Source organism: Manacus candei, unplaced genomic scaffold, assembly GCF_025592945.1.
Source record: "Manacus candei isolate 608988 ecotype Guabito, Panama unplaced genomic scaffold, ASM2559294v1 h1tg000049l, whole genome shotgun sequence".
Classification (NCBI taxonomy): Eukaryota; Metazoa; Chordata; class Aves; order Passeriformes; family Pipridae; genus Manacus; species Manacus candei.
The window spans coordinates 2,880,749-2,902,882 of NW_026138097.1; the positions used below are offsets into that span (position 1 = coordinate 2,880,749).

General features: G+C 39.6%; 2 protein-coding genes across 3 annotated transcripts in view; both read left to right on the forward strand.

The window, feature by feature from the left end:
* The window catches only part of LOC127476169 (amphiphysin), a 117,479-nt gene that overhangs the window by 93,070 nt on the left and 2,275 nt on the right, over positions 1-22,134 (forward strand). Inside the window, exons 15-21 of the mRNA XM_051798734.1 lie at positions 2,625-2,657; positions 4,024-4,074; positions 6,149-6,268; positions 12,607-12,663; positions 16,642-16,791; positions 18,064-18,330; positions 20,631-20,732. Of these exons, the coding sequence (XP_051654694.1) occupies positions 2,625-2,657; positions 4,024-4,074; positions 6,149-6,268; positions 12,607-12,663; positions 16,642-16,791; positions 18,064-18,330; positions 20,631-20,732 (780 nt within the window). The remainder of the gene's footprint in view (positions 1-2,624; positions 2,658-4,023; positions 4,075-6,148; positions 6,269-12,606; positions 12,664-16,641; positions 16,792-18,063; positions 18,331-20,630; positions 20,733-22,134) is intronic.
* On the forward strand, positions 9-2,589 carry LOC127476174 (uncharacterized). Of its 2 annotated transcripts, none has more exons than XM_051798757.1 (2): positions 9-1,852; positions 2,130-2,589. In XM_051798757.1, exons 1-2 carry the CDS (start codon positions 326-328, stop codon positions 2,151-2,153), a joined length of 1,551 nt encoding a protein of 516 aa, XP_051654717.1. In that variant the 5' UTR covers positions 9-325; the 3' UTR covers positions 2,154-2,589. The 2 variants fall into 2 exon arrangements, with proteins under 2 accessions (XP_051654717.1, XP_051654716.1); XM_051798756.1 differs by having other exon boundaries at positions 9-1,532; positions 1,668-2,589.

Sequence of the window (22,134 nt, forward strand, 5' to 3'; positions counted from 1 at the left end):
AAGCAAACCTCCCCCCAAAACTGCAACCACTCTAGAGACATGCTTAATCAGTGTGGTGTAATATATAGTTTTCTGGTTTTGTCTATCAGTGCTGCTCTTTTGCATTATAATCTATTGCCTCCAAATGTTGAAAACCACATAGCTTTTCCTTAAATGGCTTAATTTAGTCACTTCATTCTTTAAATTAAATTTGCTCATGTAAAATATAAATTTTGTGTTTTTTCATCAAGTCCGCCTTTATCTTTTTCATCTTGTGTTTTTTCTTTGCTTTTCTGTCTGCTTAAAGCCTGACTCTTCAAAAAGTCTTTCCCTGTGTAACCTGGTCATGGAGGAAACCCCAAACAGTGGGTCATCAGAAGATATTAACAGATCTCAAACTAATCTAGGTTCACTCAACTGGGGCCTAGATGTTAGCACACCCAGTGTCAGCCAGGAAATTACTGCAGGCGGTTCTTTGCTTTCCCATGGGGCAGAGCAAACCTCAAGCGAATCCATGGGTACTCTGCCTGCTAGTGTTTGGCCTGCAGTAGGTGAGCAGGAGGATGCTGCACCAGGGTCAGCTTCTGTAAACGAAAACCAGAGGACTTCACTGGAGGACCAGTTGGATGCCAAAAATGTCCTGTGGGAAGATGTGGTGACCAATCAGCCTTTAGAGAACATAACCAGTTTTGAGACACCCATCCTGGGAACTGATAGCTTGTTGGATGAATCCCTCCCGTGTGATGTGCAAAAGGCAGAGGAAGAGCATGAGGAAGACGAGTGGGCAGGTGTCAAGCCAAGTGAAAAGGTAGAGACCGGAGCTAACTACAAGGAGGTAGAAGGTACAGAGGAACTGGAAGAGCAGGGTTGTGAAACCAAAGGAAACAGGGAGGCAGAACTTCATAAGGGTTTAGCAAAATCAGATCTTGAAATTATAGTCAGCACAGAGGTAGAAAATTTACATGCGCTTGAAGATAATGATGGGGATTCTGGGAGAGCTAGTGGTGCTAACCTAGAAAACCCTAGAGAAGAAGAATTCAAACAGGTCAATGTCACTGAGGAGGCAGATGGAGAAATACCATTGTTGAGCACGGGGCTGGAAAGCGGGGACAAAATAGTAGTGTACAACTGTAAAACTATAGAAAGCACTGGCACTGAACCTGAGAGAATCCTTGGTATCTGGGATCAGGACCATGAAAGAACATCTAAGGATGCCTTAGACCAAACTGACAGTGGTGCTGGAGAGAATACATCCATAGAGTGTATAAACATGAGGACATGTGTTGACCTACAGATAACTTACGACACAGGAAAGTACTCTACAGATACTGTGAGCAATCTGTGTCATGCTGAATTATTCAGTGCAGAAGAGTCTGGTAAAGGAACTGAAGACAATAGCATCATCCACCTCCCAAATGGTAGTCCTGGTACTGAAGGTCAAGCTGATGCTGAACATGCCCAAATGTCTTGGGCACTGCAACCCAAGACAGCCGATGCTGCTAGCACAGGCTGTGGTAATCCTTGCCTAGATAATGCAGAAGACCAAGTGACAGGTAGGGCAGCAGCAGCAGTCACTGAAGAGCATCCTAGTGGCAGTGGTGTTCCTGAAGCCTTGGAAACTGATCCCTGGCAGGCAAACTGGGATCCAACAGTTACTAATGATTCCTGGGGTTTTTCTAATCTGTCAGATAGCCAAGCCAATGGACTGGATAATTGGCCCTTTTTCCCCAAGCAGCAAGACTCAGAGGAAGGTAACATGGAAAATATTTGGTTGGGCATTAGTAATAAATGGTCTACACAAGACTTAGGAGGTACTGATAACAGCTGGGGAGAAATAGGTGCAAGCACAGGCAATAAAATTCAGGAGACACCAGTAAAACAAGGTCATCCTGGGGAGCAGGCAGGCATTAACAATCCAGGACTGAGCAAGGAGATAGCTAGACCCTTGGCTCTGTTTCAAATGGGAAATTCCAGAAATGCTAGCACCGAGAGTTCAACTAGTCCTAAAGACAATGAGACCAACAACTCAGATTTATCTGAAGATGAAATTGCTAACCGGAGATATGGATTGTTGTACCAGGAAATTGAGGCTGATAAAGAAGAGGTACCTACCCCAGTGTGTAGCTTAGTCTAGACAAAGAGTTCCTTAGGCCATGCATAACCTTGTCGTTTAAAAACATTCCATTTGTGTGTTTCCCACTGCCCTTCCTAAGCCTGTGCTATTCTTTTTTTGAAAAATTGCCATGCAACTGTTCATAGTGTGGTACCCTTCAGCCATGTAATGAAGCAGGCTGACAAAAATGCATTTCAAAATGGTGAATGAAACTTTGAACTGTGAAGGCACATTGTGTCTTGCAGCTTTTGTGTTTTATCTGTATATCTTTAAATGCACCTAGTCTTTTTTTATTATCGTTTTGTAAAAATGCTTAAGTTACTCTGCTTTTTCTCTTTATTTTTGTTGTTTTCTTTAAACCTGTGATGCCTGTTGTAAAATAGCACGGTTGACAAATTTCTTGCTGCCATACCCTTTTTTTTTTTTTTTTTATGTTTGGCCTACATTTTTATTTTGCAAATAAAAATGTTTTGACTCATGTTCTGATCTAGTAAAGAAATTATAATTTGTTCCGATCTTCGCTTCTACTTAGGCATCCACCACAGCATTTAATGGATTTGCACAGGTAAGAAATAAAAAGGTGTTAAGATAATTTTTTTTCTGTGCTATTAGGAGGGGATTAGAACTGGCTATACAATTTCAGGAAGTCTGTTCTACAGACAAGCTGCATAGCAGTGTCATACTGTCTCAAATCCAGACCTTGTCTGTTCTCGGAAATTCTACTTAGATGTTACTAGAATGATTCTAATACTCTTAGGACTCTTGACCTCACTGAATTTAATAGCAAAAAATCTGACTACCTTTCTGGGATGGATTTTTTTCCTCCTAAAAGGACTGATTTAGTGTTATTATTGCACTCTTTTTTGAATTTTTCTCACAATCCCCAAATCCTGTAAAGAACAGTTTCCCCAGTTTCACATAGTTTCAGTGATTCTGTAGGTATATATATAATGAGGGGTTTTTTTCCTCCATCTTTACTTTCAGTTAGGATATATTTTACTCTCAAAGTTAAATGTAAAGTATTTGTTTGCTGCTGTGCTGATAGTGAGACTGTTACCCATCACTGAGATACAGCACATGAAGACACCATGTTTATGCTTTCAAATTTCAGGGCTGTGTCAAGATCCCAAATTTCAGGTGGATAACCTGGGACCTCAGTGTTTTCCAGCATCCTTTTAGAGACTGGCTCATCCACAGCACACGCTGTACACCATATTTTAAAAGCACCCAAAAAGACTCAGCTTATACAAGGACAGATATGAGTCTTCCAGTGCTTAACAGTCTGCTCCAGGACATTTAGTTTAGTAAAGGATCTGGAAGGAAGGGGAAAACCACAAAGCACAACCTCTAGTAATTAAGGCAAAATGTTGGTCTGGAGGAAATAAATATCTGCTGCCCCCACTGCAGTAGGAAAATAATTTGGCCCAACAATATTTTGCAAATTAATTGGTTCTGAATGAGCGAGGTGTTGGAAAACACCTCCATATTTCTACTTCCTTAATGCAGGTAAAATTTTGTATCTGTAATTACTCTAGTTATTATTCAAATAAAAGCCCAGGAACATAAGAAAGTAGCTTAGAGCTAGTGTAATCTCCAAGCACAGCCATGTGTTGTCTGCAAAAAGTTTCACAACTGGGAATTGCATTGTACCTGAAACAAAGTCCTTGCAAATCACATGTATTTAATGAAGGGTTTTTCACTTCCTCTAGTGAGGTGAAAAACTTCTTGGTTTAGAAGGATTGAATATAATTGAATATATTTGAAAAGAGAATGTCTTTAATATTAATAGTACTTAGATAATCTAAGTATTAAAAATAATTATTAGTTAGGTTGTATTTGTCATCTTATTCTGTGTAAATGTACTTTGATAGACATCTGCAAATATCCTGTCTCAAATACTTTTTGCATTTGTTTTTCATTTCCATATCTAGGATATGTCTGTATTTACAGTGCAATCAAGTGAGAATGTGACAGAGCCTTTGGTAAGTGGTGGCTTTTGGTTACTTTTTAAATGCCTTGTAAGAAAAGGCATTTTTTATTCTTCCTTTGGGCAAAGAGATTTTCTGGTTTTTGTGTGCTTTCCATCCTTTAAATCACAAAAGCTTATACAACTCTTCTACCTGGAAGAGCTGGTGGGTGATATGATTGTAGTTTGTAAATCCATACTCACTGAACCAATCTTTTACAAGGATAGCACAGAGCAAAAGAAAAGAAAACCAGAATATTCTAAGATATATTTACTCTAAAAAGATGTAATTAAACCGTTTGTTCATTTATTGCGTTTAAGAAATTACTAGAATAAATACTATGGTCCAGTGTAGAGCAAGCAGGTGATACTATGTGATGACTGTTTAAATATCTACAATATTGCTGTAGTTTTACCCACTCACCACATATTAATAGTAGGAATGATCTACTTCTAAGGACTGGACAATCTTTTTGAAAGTCATCACACCTGGGCAGTTTCTTAGCTCCTCTTACAATCTTTGGTTAGCCTGAAGTAAGGATGTGAATAGCAGCATTGCTAGGTGAGTGCTATAGTTACTTAATAGCAGCAGAGTGATGTTCAATATTATTTAATGTGGCTTTTGTATAATGCCTCTGGTGGTGTTTGTGTTCATGATGGTTACTAAATACGGTGAGAGTATTTTTACTTGTAGCTGAAATGTGGTACCTCGTCTGAAGTCTGCTTGTCAACAAATGACTTGAAGTACATCAATGCAATCTGCTTTATAACATTACCTGTGATTTTAAGCCTGAAAGAATCTTCCAGCATTAAATCTCACGAAACTCATTAGTCACCTTACTTGGGATAAATCTACTTTGTGTTTCTTATTTCAGTCCTATTTCTTCTTTGTGAAATTTTCTAGAGCTGTAATTATACACTGCACAGAGGGATTTTTGCACAGCTTGACACAATATAGTGAATGCTTCTTTATGCTACACCAAATCCTGAAGGTCTTGCATAGGCGAACTTCTCTGTACCTCATTAAAAATTAGTCTGCTTAAGGTATATGTGAGTAAAGAATTGATATGTTATGGGTTTTTTCCTGAAAAATACCAGGAGGAGATTTTAGTATTTTAAAGAATTTCATGAAAGCTATCCCTTCATGTCTCACAGGACACATCACATTCTAGCCAGCTGCCTGTTATCAACTGCGAAGCAATTGCTTTTGAGCTCCATATTATGCTGAGCAATTTGTTCATGGCAAATTAATCTATTGGGGTTATTTTATCTGGTTGAGTCAGTCATCTTTATAAATGGAATATGCTGAGCACTACTTGGAGCTTTCCCTGTGTATGTGCATGTGATGTTTCGCAAGGTGATGTTTCCATTGGACATTGCACTTCTGCTGTGAGCTATTTTGCCACAAAACTGAACTTGTTTCAGGGCTGGTGATATTTGATAGATCCTCTTGCTCAAAAACAAGCTGAGGCCAGAATTTAAAAGGGTGGAAATCCCAATAGTGGGTTGAGATTGAGAGGCGATTGAGAGTTCAAGAGAAAATACATTTTAATAAAAGACCAGGGATGATTTTCAAAGTGCTAGAATTTAGTCAGTTAGTGTTTGCCCTTGTGCATATAAAAACTGTTTGAGTGTCTGCTAATTGCTTCTTACCTTCACTGGAGGAGGGACTGTATTTTCCAAGAGCAGATGGAACTAGGGAGTAGAAGATAATTTTGAAAACTCATATTTGAAAACCAGAGTTGGTACATATGGGTGCCAGTTTCAACTTCTGGCCTTGCTGTGTTTCTGGAGCATTTTGGAGCAAACTCTGGGTGCCTTCTCCCCCTTCCATGACCTATTACTTTAGCTCAGAAAGCTATGCTTTCTTTACTTGTGAGGGAGGGATGTAAAACTGGCACATTTTACATATAGAACATGGAGGATGAAAATGTCCTTTAGATGTTGTCCTTTGCCAGGGGCAAAGCTCGGTAAGATTGAGCCTGAAGCAGTACTGTGCCAGGCACAGTTCCCTTTCCCCTCCTCCATTCCCACTATCATGTACTCCTCAACAATTTTTCCACTGTCTGCTTAAAAATCAATAACAAAAGGCCGAGGCTGAAGAAGCGCCACCTGGGGAACTTAAGGTCGAGGAAACCCCTGCCCCTGCTGCTGTTATGGAAAAGGAGGCTGTCCCTGGTGAGCTTGCCGAACCAGCAGAGCAGGCTGTGGTGAGTAATCTCTCCTGATGCCACCTCTCGGCCCTCATCTGAGACACCTTTCATCACGGTGAATGTGCCTGCTGCATTTTAGCCATCCTTTCCATTGTCACCCTCCTTGGCTGGTTTCCCCAGTGCCTGACTGTGTCACAGCATGCCTCTCCAGCACTCATCCTCCTTTCAGCCCTAAAATGTCATTCCTCTTATGTTTCACATTTTAGACTGAAGTTCAGCTGAGTGATTGTAGTTTCACAGGTGGTTTGATTCCAGATGAACTTCAGAAGGGAAAAGAACTGATGCCATTTTTAAACTACCTTATTAACAGTTTTCTCATTTCGTTTCAAGCTCTAAGCCAATGTATGTCTTGTATGGTCCTTACTAGAGCATGAAAATTCCAGAGAAAAAAGTGACTGTAATATAAATGTCTACAAGACTCATGGTTTTAGAAGCCAGTTGTGAATCAAAGAGGGAACTCCAAATACCAGTTTGGAGATTTTTTACATGCCAGCATTCAGGAAATGATGAGAGGAGAAGAAATTACAGGTCTGCATGAAGAACAAAGCAGAGCACACAATATCACTACAAATTAAGAGGTGGTCTGAGGCAGTAGGCATGGGGTTTTACTGCTAACTAGCATCCCTTTTTATACAGGTATCTCAGTGAATATCCTTTTTGTCTGAGGTTCCTCTTCTACATACTGTTGTCAGAAGGTCTTGGTGGTGGATATACCCACAGGCTAAGAAACCCTGGAGGAAAAATGCATCTGTTTTTGTAGTCTGACAGCTTTCATACTTTCCTCAAGACAATAACATGTTCAAAGGCTCTAATGAGTGCTTGCTGCTGGTAGAATATGCAGATTACTGGATGAAAAAAAGAGGTTGGGTTTTGTGAGTTCTTCTGCTACAGAAGCTGGTGGAAGATGTATAGCTGTGCTTTTTTGACTGCTGAGCACAGTTTGGTGCTGTAAGTGTTCTCAGAAGAACAAGGTTTAAGCTTGCTCAGCTGCACTTGGCCTTGAGAAAGTCCGTACGTGTCTTCAGCTGCGAAGCAGGGATGATGATACCCAATTCACTGTAAAATTAGGTGGTTTTCAGTAAGCCCTTGATACATTGCCGCATGGAAAACAATATTAAGCTAATGTAGATGCAAGTTAGCTGAAGAAAGTGGAAGTAGCTATAGATGCACATACAGATGTGGCAGCAGAGAGCATGGATAGATATCCACTTATCAGATATGAAGCTACTGTAGCATTTCTCGGAGCATCTCTGGAACTCATTTTTATTAATGGCAATGGCTTCAACACCACGAGGCTGATGGTGACATTTATTGATGACTCCAGGTTGGGTAGTGTTGTTGACTTAGGAGGATAGCATTAAGCCCACTAGCTCTACCTGCTAAGGACAGGCTGGTTGTCTGCTGGCAGTGTTAGACCTGCGCAAAAGCCACATGTGATATTATGGAAAATGTCTTCAGCAGAAGGAATTAGGTACTAGCATTGGTTGCAAGTGCAGAAGTAGTTTATTGAAGACTTTCTTAAAGATGAATTGATGAGTTTGCCTGAGTGGTTTCAACTATCTGTATCACAGGGTTAAAAAATGGTATCCAGCACAAATGATACAAAGAGAAAGGTAAAACTTCAGCTGTAACACCTGCCTAATTCATTCTTCCCTTGGTCCTATCTTTCTAATGGAGGAAAAATAATTTATTGTGTGAGGAAAGGTGGGCAGTGCTACGTGGGCTGTTCTGCAGGACTTTGGGGAAAAGAGCAGATAATACCTGTCTCTGTCCAACCCTACCCTTTCTCTGTGGACTCCTAGCAACAATGCGCGTATGGAGGAAAGCAGTCCCAGTGTGTTCCCTAAAACTATGTTTAGGGTTTAATTCTGATTACATTTGCATGAACTTTGAGTATTTGTTTCATATTTTTAATTCACTTTTGCTTGATTCCATGGTACACACTGGAGCAAATTACTTCAGGATCATCCCCTTCTAGTAACATAACTTAGTGGTCTATGGAGACCAGGCTCTCCCCTCCTGTGCGTTTCCTTTTTACTTGATATAAATCACAATAATAACTTGTTAACTCCATAGTAAGGCAAAGAATGAAATTTTCTATGTGAAGCACATTGTTTTTGTCAAACTGTTGTGCAGAGTGCCCCATGTAAATTTGATAGTTTGGAATAAAGAGGGAGGGAAGGTGGAGAGGGAAGGGATAGGAAATCAGTCACTGATGATTTCTTCTCTTCCTGTGAGTGAATGTCAGGGAATAACGTGGAAGAACAGATATTAATGAAGGTGAAAAGGTGGTTTTATTTTGATTATCTCTAAGGATTTAAGGAGGAAAAAAAAATGTAGAAGAAGTTCCCCATTTTTCTAAGAGGAAACCAGCTCCTTTTTGTCTTACAGTAAAGACAAAGCAATGCTCTGAAGCCTGTTGCACATCTTAAGCACTAATTAAACAGACTGTGACTGCAGCACCATGCATTTGCTCATTGGTTGACATGACCTTTTCAGGTGATCCATTTTGCTGCTGAGGAGTTCTGGGTCTATGATCTGTCATCAGCTGCTCTGGCTGAGTCGCAGGACTGCAGAGCTGTTGTGAAAGAGGCAGAGAGAAACACAGTGCAAGACACAGGCAATTTAAGAGCAACCCAGAAGAAATAACATAGGCATTAAATAGAAGTTAAAGAATTTAGATTAGGTTTGTTCTTGGTTTTTTGTTGCTTATTAAAAGTTGTCCTTTCTAATTTGGGAAAATAAGCTAGAAGTGCCGATTTTAAAGATGCCTAAAATTGAGTCATTCTGCATTTGGCTCTGAAAGGTAGTTATTTCAGGAAGGGCTTTCCAGGACTTGCAAAGAAGAGTTTTGAAGATTAGGATTAATGACAAATATGATCAAAGCTAAGGAAAAGTACACTGAGTTGCAAAAGATTAAAACATAATTTCTCAATGTTCTGTGTTTGTTTGCTTTATGAATGACAATTTACTTTAAAAGGGAAGTTGTAAAATACTGATAGATGCTGCCTCGTGGGGAATCTTTTATCAAGTTTAGTTACTTCCAGTTTGGAGTGACAGCCGCTACTCAGTTTCACTTTTCTATGGTAAGTTTCCTGTCACATCCTGTTAATCCAGGAAATTTATGACATATATTCTTCATTGTAGGAACTTCACAGTAAATTTTCTGGTAGGATGTTCATTTAAGTTATGGAGAAAATGGTCCAGGGGATAGAGCACCACTTGCCTCTCAGGGTATTTTGAATTCAATTACGTGCTGTTTCATAGTCTGCCTGATCAAGATTGCCAAAATGCCATTAGAAGAGCTTGTCAGAACTGCTGCCTGTGTTCTCATTGTATATTTTTGTCTTGATTCTTTAGGTCTCAAATGCCATAGAACAAATAAAGTTTTTATTAGTCTCTGTCAGCACTTGATCTTTCTTGGGGAGGGGATAAAATGTTTGGTAATTAAAGGCACAGGATGACCATGTGTGCCGACAGAAAAAAGTTGACCATGGTAAAACGTTCGTGCACGGAATTCTACACACAGAAACAGTTGTTTCCTTTTTCCCATAGCATCCCCAAAGGCAACTGTAACATCCGAAGGATAGTCTAAAGGATATAATGCATTAACCACTGATTTATTGCTTTTTCAAATAATACTACCCCTCTCAACACATCAGTTTTTCACATTCAAGCGAAGATGACGTGAGGACATCATAATAAAGTGAAAGCTTATGAAATGTTATTTCCCTTTCTTCTTCAACTACATGTGAGACATAGTGCTTGCAGTTCAGAGCACTGTTTAGAGATCAACTTTTCTACTTCCATTACTTCCATTAGTTTGGAAAGGGCCTCTCAGTACTTTGGGTCTGATGCCTGCCTGGACTCTGAAGTTCTCCCATTAAAGCAATCAGACACACAGCTAAATACTGTCAAAGCTGTGTATAAGCATACCTTCTGATAAGCTCTTTGCAGACACCGAGCAAGTACAGCAGAGGCCAGGAAAACAACCTGCAACTTCAAGAGTATCTAATTACGGTTGAATCCCACTGTAGGTACAATTCACAGTGCCCAAATAGTGGAGCATGTATTGTTTCAGAGTGCAGTACAATGGTTAGATACAGAAGAGCAGTCAACTGTGTCCAGATTCTGGGGGTGAAACTAAGTGCAGGTGCACAATTGCAGCATAAGGCTATTAAAAATATTGTATACAGGAGAGCTGTATACAGCTCTTGTATACAGGAGAGAACTGATGTAGCATAGTGTCATTCTGTTGAAGTCAGCAGAAGATTTTTCTCTCTGGAACCAAGGTGTTAGTTTACTAACATGTTATTTAGTCATCCATTTTAGTAGGCTTTCATGCTCTAAAAATTATACAGTTTATGCTACCATGCCTCTCTTCTCAAACTTCACTATCCACAGAATCCCAATTTCCAGCTAATCAGAAAAGCAAAATGCTACTAATTTGACTAGTGACATTAACTTCGGGAAAGCGCAAGCTTTGGGAAGGAAGAGAAGCTCTCCTTACTTTCACCTTTCCAACCAAAACTGTGCTTTCAGTTAGCCTGGAAACCACTTCTCATTTAAAAATATGTATATGTATATATTAGATTCTTCTGCAAAGATACCCAAAGCTGGGGTGATGGGATTCTTACTAGAGAATATTGCCAGGGAATTTTTAAGAAAGTGTCAAAATTCCTGACTTTAAAGTGTAAGATTATGATAATTTCTGAAGGTAAATTGTAAATACAGCTGATGGCAGAAATTCAGCACTTTTTAATGGTACAAGTAGGGAAAGCATCTCTCTACTGACTTGCAGTTGGATATAAAGCCTTTACAGGCAACAGTACCTTTCTGCTGTACAAAAGAAAAAAGTTTCTCTGGATGGTTGTGTGCATGCATACATCACTATAGAGTATGAAATATTTATATTGCTTTTGTTGATATTTGTTTTGTTCTATTTAAGACCCTCTACAGTCTCCTCAAACTTACTATAAAATTGAAGACCCCATGGCAGAGGCTTGGCATCTTCAAAACGGTTGGAATTAATAATTTTAAAAGAAAGTTATATAACAGTGCAATTTTAATGGTGATAAGGCTGTAAGAGGTTTCTATGGCAACACCATTGTCAGCAGCTGCCTTTCCCTGGCATCTGGGCATGTTTGGGGCTTATGAGGTGACCGCAAGTAATACTAGAAGATTAGAGTAGAAAAAAAATGAGTGATATGAAGTTTACATAGAACTCAGCATTCTTTTATTAAAAAAGAGACATGCAACCATTTCAGCTGAAACTTTAAGAAATTTTGGAGTGACAGTTGTAGATGTGTGAAGGCAGGTGACTAGAGCCTGAGTACTTGAGGTCTCCGAATTTCTGATTGCTAAAGCAGGTGGTCCAGTCTACCATGCCCCCCACATATGTTTGCATAACTTCTTTTCACCCTTACAGCTCTTTAGAAAAATCTGACCTAGCTATGTTTGCAAAGCAGCCTCAAAATTTATTAGCAAAGTGGGTTTCCGTAACATATCTTTGACTTGTTTTTGCTTAGCAGTGCATCTTTAGAAATAGCCTGTGTCTGCAGAGAGTCAAACCTGAACAGCAAAAAAAACACTTCCAGCTTTTCCAAACAAAGCCTTAATTTTAGTGATTTTGTCTGTTGACCTTCTATAGAAAAGGACCTAGTGCTGGATGGCATCTGTGCAGTAACAAGTACTGTTTGTTACCATTCGGTGCATTCAATCTTTTGAACACCTCAATGGGTGTCAGTTTTGGAAAACCACTAGATGTCTAATTTTTTTAATGTCAGGTACCAGCTGAATAAGGACCTAAAGAAAGGTGATTGGGCAAAAAAAATTCTGAACTTTGTGACCTACCTGTTTTGAACAGCTCCTTTGCCTGAGTTGTAGTGCACCATCGATAGAAGTAAGTGTTTTACAAAGTCTACCTTGAAGCTCTGGTGAGTTGCAATAGCAGCAGCAGGTCATAATGGAAACAGATTGAGTCATAGGGAAAAATTTGAGCTTGATGGAAACTGCAAGGTTTTTTAATAAACAATTTTTCAAAGCTGGTGCTATTATGAAAATACCTGTAATAAAAAAAAATAAAATTGTCCTTAGCTCTTGGAGTGTGATGATGATGACATACTTAAAGGTTTTATTTGTTTAGCATGTAACTACTTCTATTTCAGATTATATGTGGCAGAAAGAATCTTCCTGCTTGCTATATACTACCCCATTTAGATCATTTCATTGCATCCCATACCTAGCATGCTTCCATTAGCTTGATTAATACCAATTCCTCTGCAGCCATTGCCTCAGCATGACCATAGTGATGACCATATTTCCTCTTCATGCAGGAGAGTGTCGAGGCGGGGAATAAGGAGACTACAGGAGTTGCTGAGAAAGAAAATGAGGTACATATGAATAGCCTCAAGAGTGTGGTTGTGCTTTAATGTCTTCAAGAGAATAATGTCAAAAAAATTGATTTGTCATTTGCATGTCATCAATAGGCAGACCAATACAATACAACTGCGACCTAGCTGTGGTATCTAGTCTAGCACTGCACAGATATATCTATATCCATGGCATATGTTCTAACAGATCACTTCTCATTCAATGCAGGATTTGCCTGAGAAACTGCCTGTTGCAGCAGTATAGAGTGATGAATATTTCAGGGCAGCAAACAAAGCAGTTCCATGGCAGAGGGAACTGTTTCTCTTGACATTTGGAAGTACACTGCATAGATTCCTAGTAGCTTTTGCAGTTTCTGTAAATTTTTTTACCTCGCCTTCCTGAAAACTTCTTTATAAAAAGTAAAAAACCCTTTGAATATCATTTCTTTTTCCTACCACAATATGCCCTAAGCTAAAACAGATACTTGAAAATAATCATGTTATGAGTTGGTTTGCTAAAGCGCAATCTGGCATCATTAGATACAGTTAAAATCAAATTACAAAGCAAATGAAAAGCTCAGTGACATACTTTAAGCTGTGCATGTGTGGACTTGAATGATTGCATTTTGCTTATATTTCTTCAGGAGTGATAAAAGTACTTACCCTGAATCTTCGTATACTAAAATGAAACTATGATGTGTTCAGATGTACACAGGAGGAATGGTTGCGTATTAAACACAGGGATAGAAGTAAGGACTGGGAAAAAGATTGTAACTCCTAGTTACTAATCATTCAGGATTTGTATCTCAAGGTGCTGGCAGCCTCCTATTTTTGTTGTTATTTGTTTTGGTGCCACGGTGTATACGAAAAGATCATGAACTAGTCTCTGTTCACTGGTTTTAGAACATAGTAAATTCAGCTGTCCAAGCTTAGGTTTGTTATCCTGCTGTAAAATAGCACTAACTCTTCTAGAGTAGAGGAGGTATCTGTGGCTCTAGAGTATGCCAGTGTCACTGGGAAGTGAATTTAGGACTCAGTGGTGCCATGCTCCTCAGCAGCACTGTCACATCCATGTGGAAAACAGTGGAATTGCATAGCAAGAAAGTCCAGGGCGGTAGATCAAGCCCAACTTTGTGTTGACACAGTGCAATAGAGTGCTGTGTTGCTCTTCTAGCATTGGCTCGTCACTCCCAAGAAGTCTGGTCCAAGAAGAAACATGCAAGAAATGCCTCACTGTTCTGTGAGCAGCAAGGCTAAGTCTTTGAAATCTTTTTCCTTTATTCTAATACTACTTGTTCTTATAAAGTTGAGGTCTCTTATCTGAGAGTGAATTTGACCCTGTGTTCTGTTTAAAATAGCTGTTTAAAACTGTATTACTGTATGCATAAGAGCTGGCATAAGAGATCAAGCTATTTGCTAAGCTGATATCTGACTGCCAGTGGAGGGTGGTCCCTTTGGTACTCTAAGTTGCCTACAAATTCTGCAGTACTACCCCAGAATCTTCCAAGACTTTGTAATTGATGCATTCCCTAAAGCGTGATGATTGGTTCCTCTTGACATTAGCTAACTTAGCTGTGATTATAACCAACTGTCATAAAAATTACCTGTTCCTGTTCTAAATGCAGCCTTGGGGCAGGAACTTCAGCTCTGGAAGACCAGCATAGCTCAGGGACCTCCTCTGGCAGACCCCAGTGGCAGGTTTGGTACCCCCCCTTCTCCTCACCCTAGGCTTGTTCTTGCTGCTGCTGAATCTGTGGCATTGTACTGAGCAATGTTAATGGGAGTACAACAGTGTGAATTGACTGCATCCTGTCTAAAGAAGAATTCACATCTGTGCAATTAAATAGTCAAGTGGTTCTATCATAGCCCTCGTTATCCTGGATAATCTGTTCTTTGTCCCCTCTGTGGTTGGTATAATGGGACAACTGTCCAAATTTCAATAATACTGCTAGAGGTAGCTGACTTGGAATAATCTTAGAATGTCTAATTTTATTTATGACCTATATAAAAGGCATTTGTAGGACTGATTTTCAGTACGAAGTAAGGTAATATACTTGTATCTGCAAGTATGTGGTTCAGCATAGCTGGAAATGAATTCAGCTTCCTTCTTTTTTTTTTTCTTTTCTCTTCTGTACTAATCAAATATATTTGAGGCTGAATGTAAGGTTCATCCTGTGCTACCTCACATGCCTTTTCGTAAAAGATGTGTTTAGTCTTCTAGCTTGCATTGGTTTTGCACTCTAAGACACAAGAACAAATGATTATGCAATTGTAAGCTGTGGTATGCATTTAGTGACTCATGGCTACACGCTGTGAGAGCATTACTATGGGACATTTGCAAGCTGATTCATGTAAATTAGTATTCTCCTCCTTCATGAAATAAAATGGGCTATACAAATCCAATCAATAGAAAAGAAATGGTTGATCCTAATCACAACAGATAGCAAGATCAATTTTTGCAGCACGCTGTTAGAGATGCATAGTATAAAATCAATCTGATGTACACTCTATTCCCAGTCTTTCCTACTAGCCTCTTCCAGGATTTTTACACTCATCATTTATTTGTATCTCTTCTTGAGTCAAAGCCACTAAAATTGTTAATACTGTAAGTGTCAGACTTGCATGCGTTATAGGAGAAGATGTCAACATCTGCCCGTGTCTTTTGATGTTACTTCTTTTTACAATAGAGCATCCTTCATCAGCAGCATTTTCAATTTAAATTAATGTTCCCCAGTAATTTCTACAAATCCATATAGTATTTTCTGCCTTCAAGGACTCTAGGAGAATTTCTTTATCCCATCAGTTAATAACGGTGAATAGGAGTAGTGCTGAATATTAAATGTTGCTAAAAAACAATGCCTAAAGAGTGCCCATGAACAGTTGCTGAGTTCAGATAGCAGAGTTAGCATCATCCATGGGGGAGAGATCAAACTGAGGAAACAAAGAGCATCAGACTGTTAACTGGAGATCAAAGAGATCGAGCTAACTGTGGCTTGACACTGGTACCTCTAAAACAGTTTTCCTTGAGTGTTTTTCCTGAAACTATCTGCTGTAAGTTAAAAATTCCATCTAGAAATTAATTAGATTAAAAGAACAAGTTTTTCATTTACTTCCCACCCTTTGAACCTTAAGACTAATCCATTGTAAGTATATACCCAATATGCTACTGTAAGCAGTATATAGCAATACAAATGTTAGGGTGATACATAAATTATAGTAACAATTTCTGCTGGATGAAGGATTCAACATTGATCTAGTAATAGGCAGGTATTTTTCCATTCATCTTTCAAGAACTGGAAGAAATCATGCGTTATCTTTTCAACGTGGATTGATCAGAAATGGTTCAGTCATATCCAGACTGAATGGGCTTTTATGTATCTTTTTATACTGACATAACGATAGATCTTTGCAGTTACATTTTTCCTGATCTTTATCCAGCTGCAGAATATATTTACTTTTCCTGACATAGCCTGATTTATTAGTCTCTCTGTTAGAAAGGAGTGTGTAATTAAGATTACAAGATTTTTGAAGCCAACCCAGATCCAGAGGTAGCTGACTAGCTGGAGAAGGCTTGGAGCCTCTTACCAAGAACACATTTCCATTAGCAGGGTCCTGTGGACCCCTTGGACAGCTTGCAAGCTCCTCCTCCTCAGCAGAAACCAGTGGTAAATTTCTTCCACAATACAGCTCGATGACAAGAGAAGGAAAAAATACTACAGCCTTGGCAAACAGTTACTCCACTAGTAACTAGTCCACCTGGGGACTCTTTTAAGTGTTGCCTAGTGAGGTTTCATAAATTTCTTTCTCCTGCCTGTTACTTGGCTTCTCTGCACAAGCTTGCCCCCAGCACTGATCTCCTCCATAAATCAGGAGGAACACCAGTGAAGACCATAGGTCAGCATCACCCAGGGAGGACACAGAGCAGAGACTGGTCCATGGTCTCTCCAGCAAACATTGTAACTCATATCCTGAAAAGTCCCTCCCTCCTGTTGTTTTTAGGTGGTACCTGTTGGTGAGGGGGCTGCGGCATCAGAAAACAGTGTGGCCATGGCAGCAGGAGCTGGTGATGGCACTGCTCCCACTGAGCGGGAGGATATTGCTGAAGGTGACAAACCTCAGGGAGAAGAAAAGGAGTCTAACGTGTCTCAGGTAACTCATGTCAGTGCATGGAAGAGAGTGTTAGGGGAACTGGGACAGATTCAGCAGCCTTAGGGAGGCAAGGCTCCTGAATGTCTGTGCCTCCAAGTCTGACCAGTGGCAAGGCTGATGTTCTCCTGGGATAGCCCTGGAAGGGGCCCACACAGGGTATGCCTTCTTCTGAGTCCTTAATTTGGGTTGTACCTGCCTTTGTGCCCCTGTGTTTCCCTGGGCTTGTGGAGATGGGACTTGATGGGTTGATGGCTCCTGTGTGGGGCACAGGAGCAAGTATGGACAGTGTATTGTTTGAGCTCCCCCTCCTGCTGTTGTCTCTCTGTGGCCCTCTGTGGAGATGAGATTTATCACATAACATAACAGGGCTTTCATGAGAAATAGACAGAAAAAGGATTGGATTTTTCTTGTGTCCTGGCACCATGTCATATTAATAGCATTACTTTGTTTTATGTAAGTCGTGGTGGTCAAGCCATCAGGCAGATCTGGCCTGCCACCTTTTGTTCTGCAGTTTCTGAGGAGCTGGTGAACATCTACTAGAGCAGACCCTACAACTGGGCACCAGCTGCCACCTTTTGTCATTGCATGTTGTATTTCTTCTGTACTCCAGAATAAGATGGTCTGGCAGGGGATCAGTGAACATGTTTTTTTCAGGTTGGATGCTCCAATAACACTTATTAAATGCTTTTTGTACTAGGTTTCATTACTGGTGAGATGCTACCTACTTAGCCTCTTTGCTTTCTCTGCTCCCAGTTACACGGCTGCAAATCAGGAGAAATCCCCTCAATCAGTCAAAGAAATAGGTCATGTTTCCTCCTTTCATCACCTTTGTATCACTATTATCCTGCTGACTTGAATTTCCAGAGAAATACAGGACAGTGACTACTGGAACTAGTGCCTTTACCCAAACCTGCCCAAAATTAAGAGCACAGTGGAGGAGAAAGGTCTGTTAATTTCCATGCACACTGAAAATGAAACCCTACCCGCAGAGCACTTTTATTATTTATTGCAATAATTTTTGGTCATAGAAAGTAGACTTAAGAGAACTAAGGGGAACAGTGAAAACGGGGAAGGGATTACTCCTTTATGTTCTTGCACAAATACTGTTTTCTGTCTTAAGAATCCACTGTGGAGAAAAAAGAAATTCCCATCCCAGTATGTGCCACATGGAATATACCAACAATAGTGTTTTCCTGCTTGAAATAAAGTACTAAATAGTCTTGCATTTCTTTGCAGGGGGGGTGAGTCATTTGTTTGTTTGTTTTTCCCCAGGAAAAGGTCAGCAACATCCCTTCAGTAGTAATAGAGCCGGCATCAAACAACGAAGGGGAGGGAGAAGAACATGAAGTCATCATGAATGAGTCCAAAGATGCCACAGCAGAGATGGGCACTCAGGACACTGACACTTCTCCTGGTGAAATTTCCCAAGTTGGAAGTGATCAGAAACCTACTGAAGAAATCCAATCTGTACCGCCTAAAGATCAGCCTGTTCCAGAAGAAGATGCAGGTTCTGTGATGCCACCTGGCTTTCTCTATAAGGTCTGCTTCTTCGTTCTTCTTTTAGATATCCCTTTAGATCTAACTTCTGTGGATATGTCTGTCTGCAGAGGTAGTGTGAGGATTTCTTGAGGTCAAAGGATACTTAATTTATCAACAAGATACATGCACATGTTGCTTCATAAATGAAGTCTGAGAAGATACATTTTCTGCACACTGTTGTTGCTGTGCACATCCTTATGTAGCTATAAGACTCACAAAGTACAAGAAACCATTAATCTCACCAATCAACTGCTGTAAATTAATATATTGAAAAAAACTGCTCTGCCATGGAGTTAGTCAGGAATATTGTTGATATATGCTAATTATATATTTGATATGCTAACAATATATTTGATCGCTAAGGTCTCTTCCAAACAAACCATTCTATGAATCTATGAACATTAAAAAATGGCATTTTTCTGGCCTGAAAATCTATAGTGGAAGTACTGTTCTATTGAAACCAGTGGGACTTACAATTCATGATAATGACGGCAAAATGTCATTCTGTAACTTTAGTAAAATTATAAACTGTTAGGGTAATCAAACAGAAAAATTTAATGAGCCATTAGAGAAATTCTTTCCTTGGCTGGCAAGACCCCCAGGGTTTCCTGGTTCACAAGGTTCTTGGATAATTCCTCTCACTTCAGAATCACTGAGCAGCAGAAAAGCTCCTTGAGGATGGATGAACTTTACATACTTCCTATTATAATTTGCATAGTTCAGACTAATTAGTCCCATAGCACTCCATAAGTATGCCATTCTTCTTGGTCTATTCTCATTGCTCAGGTATTTTTTTGAGAGTAATGTTAAGGTGAGGGTGGACATTATCGTGTAACTCTGACAGACATGCTGACATAGTTCATCTTTTGTTTTTCATCACACTCTCTTGGGTCAGATGTAAATAAGGAGAAGCAGAATATATGGTTGCCATCTGGTTCACAATGCCACTTTCTTTCATTTCACATGGAACTGTCTGTGCTTTGAGAAAATTAGACTAGCTCTCTCTCAAGGAGTGATAGCATTTACTTAAAATGGTCTGTTCACAATGACATGCTGATCATGCCAATGTTTTAATAATCACCCCTTTGAAAGGCAGATATTTTTGGCATACCCATGTGCCAGTATGTGAGAGCTCCTTCCAGGGCAAGCATTAAGTAGGGTTCCTGTTACTCACCTTTTTGATGACCTGTGCCGTACAACCAACTCAAATTTCCGCAGATGTTCACAAGAAGAATAAAATCAGTGGCCACAACAAGACAGTGAGAGAATCTGAAGTCATTAGTTCCTGGGAGTCTTTCTGAATTTTATTTGCAAAATCCTCCCAAAATCTCTCTCTCAGATATCGTAATGATAGTGGGGAATGAAAGGAAATTCCTTACACAGGAGGAATGATGGTGGCAGGACTAGTCCAAGTGGCAGGATTTGTGAGATATTGCAGTATCATCTGGCCTTGAGATCCTGTAACCTTGGGAAAGGACCTTAATTTTCCTTGGATGGTCTTAGGAAGACTTAAGCTGTCCCTGCTTCCAAGGAAATGCATAGAAAACTTTGATATAAATTAATGACAACATGAACAATTTATGCCAGGTCAAAGCAGATGATCTACTCCACTCTGCTCTCATGAGACTCCACCTAAAGTACTGTGTACAGTTCTGATGTCCCCAACATAAGAAGGATGTGAAACTGTTGGAGCAAGTGTAGAAGATGGCCACAAAGATGATAAGAGGACTGGAGCACCTGCCCTACAAAGGCAGGCTGAGAGAGTTGGGGCTGTTAGGCCTGGAGAAGAGGAGGTTGTGTGGAGACCTCATAGCAACCTTCCAGTGTCTGAAGGTGGCCTGCAGGGAAGATGGAGAGGGACTCTTTGTCAGGAATTGTAGTGATAGGATGAGGAGTAATGGGTACAAATTGAAAGAGGGGAAATTTAGATTGGATATTAGGAAGAAATTTTTTACTGTAAGGGTGGTGAGACACAGGAACAGATTGCCCAGAGAGGTAGTGGATGCCCCAATCCTGGCATCAGTGTTCAAGACCAGGTTGGATAAGGCCTTGAGCAACTTGGTCTAGTGGGAGGTGCCCCTGCCTGTGGCAGGGAGGTTGGGACTAGAGGATCATTAAGGTCCATTCCAACCCCTTAACATTCTGTGATTCTGTGATAATTTGAACGTACCTGTCTATAGCCATATGTTTGCATAAAGGTGGCTTCTTTTTTATTTTTGGTCAAGATCTAACAGGTAATTTTGTTGAGAAAATATATCTCCCTTAGATCACATCTATATGTTTGGTGTTATTTTCTTCAGGTTGAAGTTCTACATGATTTCGAGGCAGCTAACAGTGATGAGCTCAATTTAAAACGAGGAGATATTGTACTAGTAATTCCTTCTGAGACCACAGCTGATCAGGTAAAAACATGTGGTTCTTGCTTTTGTTGACATTTTTCTTTGTCTCAACTTTATTTTCTCACAGATTATAGTTAATGAGACTGCATATTCAAAATGTCATTACTGTAAGAAAACACAAAGATTTTAATTTTGGCTTTTTACTTGGTGTCATTTGACACTAAATGGCAAAGTTGACTACACTTGAAGTCCCAGATATATGCTATTAGCAGGATGTGACCTCAGCTTATTTTCTAGGGCTTTTTTTATGCTACGTTGTAATTGATTTTATACAGACAGAGGTACTCAAATGCAGAGGATGACTTACAAATTGTGCGTAATGTTGTTCTATATAATTTTGTCATAACATTGCAGTAGAACTGATTACATGCTCCCTAGATGTTCAGAGTTTTTATGTGTGGATTTGGAGAAATAATACAAATTCACCCACAGAGAGCACTGAGAACATACACAGATTGTGCTGTCCTATAGCCTTAAGGTATAGTGATGCTGCTATGCCTCTGATAAAGATAACTTTGCTCTCTGGAAGCCTGAACCTGAATTAAACAACACTTTGATTTCATTTAAGGCATCTAATTTTGTTTTAACAATGTATTTCAGGTGAACATTTAAACAGTTGCATTCCATATGTTAAACTGAATTCCAGAGAAGTGTATTGATTTTGGCCACTGCTTTAAAAGAGAATACTGTACTGCACACTATTAGCACCAGCAACCCCATGGGCATCAGTTAATGCCTGTGGTGTTGGTGAAAATTTGTCCATCGATTTGGGGGTTGGGAGGTGGAGGACTGGATTCTGCCTAATCAGGTAGCTAAGAGCACTGCTCTGAATGAAGAATATTTCTTAAAATAGGCCTAAATACTAATGCCCTAAGCATATTTGAGTGCTGGGAACTGTCTTTGAAGTCGTTTTGCTGATTGATGCTGTCCAAAGGCAGATAATAATCAATGTTCATAATCTCAGATGAGCATTCTTTTAATTCAAGAGACAACTAATTGTTTTTTGTGGGTGGGTTTTTTTTTTCTTATTTCAGAACAAAATACTTTTAATTCAGCAGGCACTTAGCTCTTTTTATAGGGATAGAGTCTATTATCCTTACTCAAATTATGCTATGTGTTGCCTCATCAGTAGTTTACTTGATTTCATTATCAGTGTTCGCAGAATAGGACACTGCTCTTAGGATAGCAAAATACGATCTCTGTCTTCAGACTGTTTTTCCTAGGATATTAGGTGTTAAATATGCTTTATCTTCACTTGGTGAGTCTATGAAGTATATTCTTCTTCTGGTGTGCATCATAATTCCAATAGAATTAATTGAAGTAAATTGTGTGCAATGATGGAGAAAATAAACCTGTATGTATTCATGTTTCTGAAACCATTCTGTTCATATCTTTATTACTCAGT